This window comes from Emiliania huxleyi, assembly GCF_000372725.1.
Source record: "Emiliania huxleyi CCMP1516 unplaced genomic scaffold EMIHUscaffold_3935, whole genome shotgun sequence".
NCBI classification, from domain to species: domain Eukaryota; phylum Haptophyta; order Isochrysidales; family Noelaerhabdaceae; genus Emiliania; species Emiliania huxleyi.
In genome coordinates this window covers 1-1,828 of record NW_005199019.1, presented here as the reverse complement: position 1 = coordinate 1,828, position 1,828 = coordinate 1, and the positions used below count along the sequence as shown (strand labels likewise).

The 1,828-nt window shown below is 60.6% G+C and overlaps 1 protein-coding gene across 1 annotated transcript; it reads left to right on the top strand.

Annotated features, from left to right (window-relative positions):
- Positions 1 to 64: 64 nt before the first annotated feature.
- EMIHUDRAFT_255819 (hypothetical protein) lies at positions 65 to 391 on the top strand (the record flags this gene model as incomplete). The annotated part of the gene is made up of 1 exon (XM_005771021.1): positions 65 to 391. A coding segment is annotated over one exon (327 nt), but the record flags the coding sequence as incomplete, so codon positions are not given.
- Positions 392 to 1,828: the final 1,437 nt, after the last annotated feature.

Here is a 1,828-nt window from a genome sequence, read left to right as displayed (position 1 = left end):
CCCGCGTGTAGACTCCACGGCCCTCAGTTTGCGCGACAGCCTGCTACTCCTATGCTACTCCTAGGTGCCGCCGCTCGCGAGACTCCCGCCCGACGCGGCGCGGAGAGCGGAGGGGCTCTTCTCCGACCTCTGCGCCGTGCACGCGGCACGCGCCGACGCCGGCGCCGCGCCCGAGCTGCTCGGCTGGTCGCGCGCCAACGTGTCGCTCGATCTGGCCGAGGTTGGCGCAAAGATGCGGCGCGCAAAGGAGACGGGCCGGATCGGCAAGCAACTGGGCCACATCGTCGTCGGCCGCGAGCTGTTCGGACTGGGCGAGGTCAGCGACGGCGCGCAGCGCCACAGGGACGTCTGGGCCGCCCAGCCGAAGCTCGGCCGTGAGTGGCCGCCGTAGAGGTTTAATAGAGGTGTTTGTTTGGCGGGCGCTGCCCCGTCCTGGGCGCCCTGGGCACTGGTTGGGGGACACCGTCACCGAGCGCGTTGGACTTTTCTAACCGGACAAAGACGGCCATGAGCCGCGGTCGGTACTTCTACTTGGCACATGCACATATGCGTGACTTTTCTTGTACAACCAAGAATTGGCACGGCCTGCAAATGCAGCGCTTGTCATCGCCACATACGAGATGCTTCACGCTCGAGGAGCTTTGCAGCTGTGAGCGCTGTCAGAGCGGTGTTTCGACACCGATATCGTTCAAGGAGAACGCTGATTCAAAATCCGCTGTTCACACTTCACAGGTAAGTGTAAGCGGAGCAGCTGAGTTGATACAGCGAATCCTTTGTGTTCACACCTGCAAGAGCAGGTGTGAACCGATTTCGGCCTTAGCCGTCGGTATGCCAATAGCGTGCTAGCCAAGTAGTACGCAGTTGGATTCCGAGGGTGTCCCATCACAAGTTCGGCTGCCGACAGACAAGATTGTCCCTTAGTCGGCAGCACCCGCCTTTGGACGGTGCTCTGACTGGCTTTGAGAATATATTTTTCTTTTTGGTTCACATGGCTAGAGGTTGGCCTCCCACCGTTGTGAACATAGTCTGGCCCGAACGAGCCGCTCGTCTCTTGTCCGGGCAAACGCGCGCCCGATAGCCCCATTAAGCACGTGTGAGGGGTATCCGAGCGCCGTAAACTCCCTGAGCTTGCTCGTCACGCTGAGCGTGAATCCCTCGTCATCGCTCGCCATTGCGACAACCTTGAGCAGGCTTCTTTACTCCACATACGGAGTTTTGAACTGCGTGCGTGTTGCTTGCACATAAAGTAAAGCCGTAGGAGGATGAAGGACCCTTCGAGTGAATCCTGGCTGTGGTCCCACACCCCACTGGTGTCCATCTCAGAGACCGCAGTAAAGCCGTACACGGTAGCGGGATGGATACTGCGTGTGTTTGTTCTATAACATCAACGGCTAGCTCGTGCTTACTTCTAGAGCCTCCGCATCCCCGCCGTGCGGTACTGTACACGCTGTGGGCGCTGTGTGGGCGAGCGGCGAAATCGAAAAGACCCGCGCCATTAGTACCGACGCCGGAGGATCACTCCTCCACAGAGCGCGCGAGCCGCGTGAAGCAAGCGACGAAGAAGCCTGCCGTCAGGTCTTCCTTTGGGCAGAAGCGGCAGCACGCTAGCTGCGCGGGCAGGGTTCTGGTGTTACTGTTAACACTAGCAACACTGTTCGGCTCCCAACGTAACAGCTCTAGTGAAGCAAGCGACGAAGAAGCCTGCCGTCAGGTCTTCCTTTGGGCAGAAGCGGCAGCACGCGAGCGCCAGCTGCGCGGGCAGGCCTGCGCCCGCCTCCCCCCCTCTATGCCACCTTGGCAGCGCCGGCCGCAGCGTCCATCCCTCGGC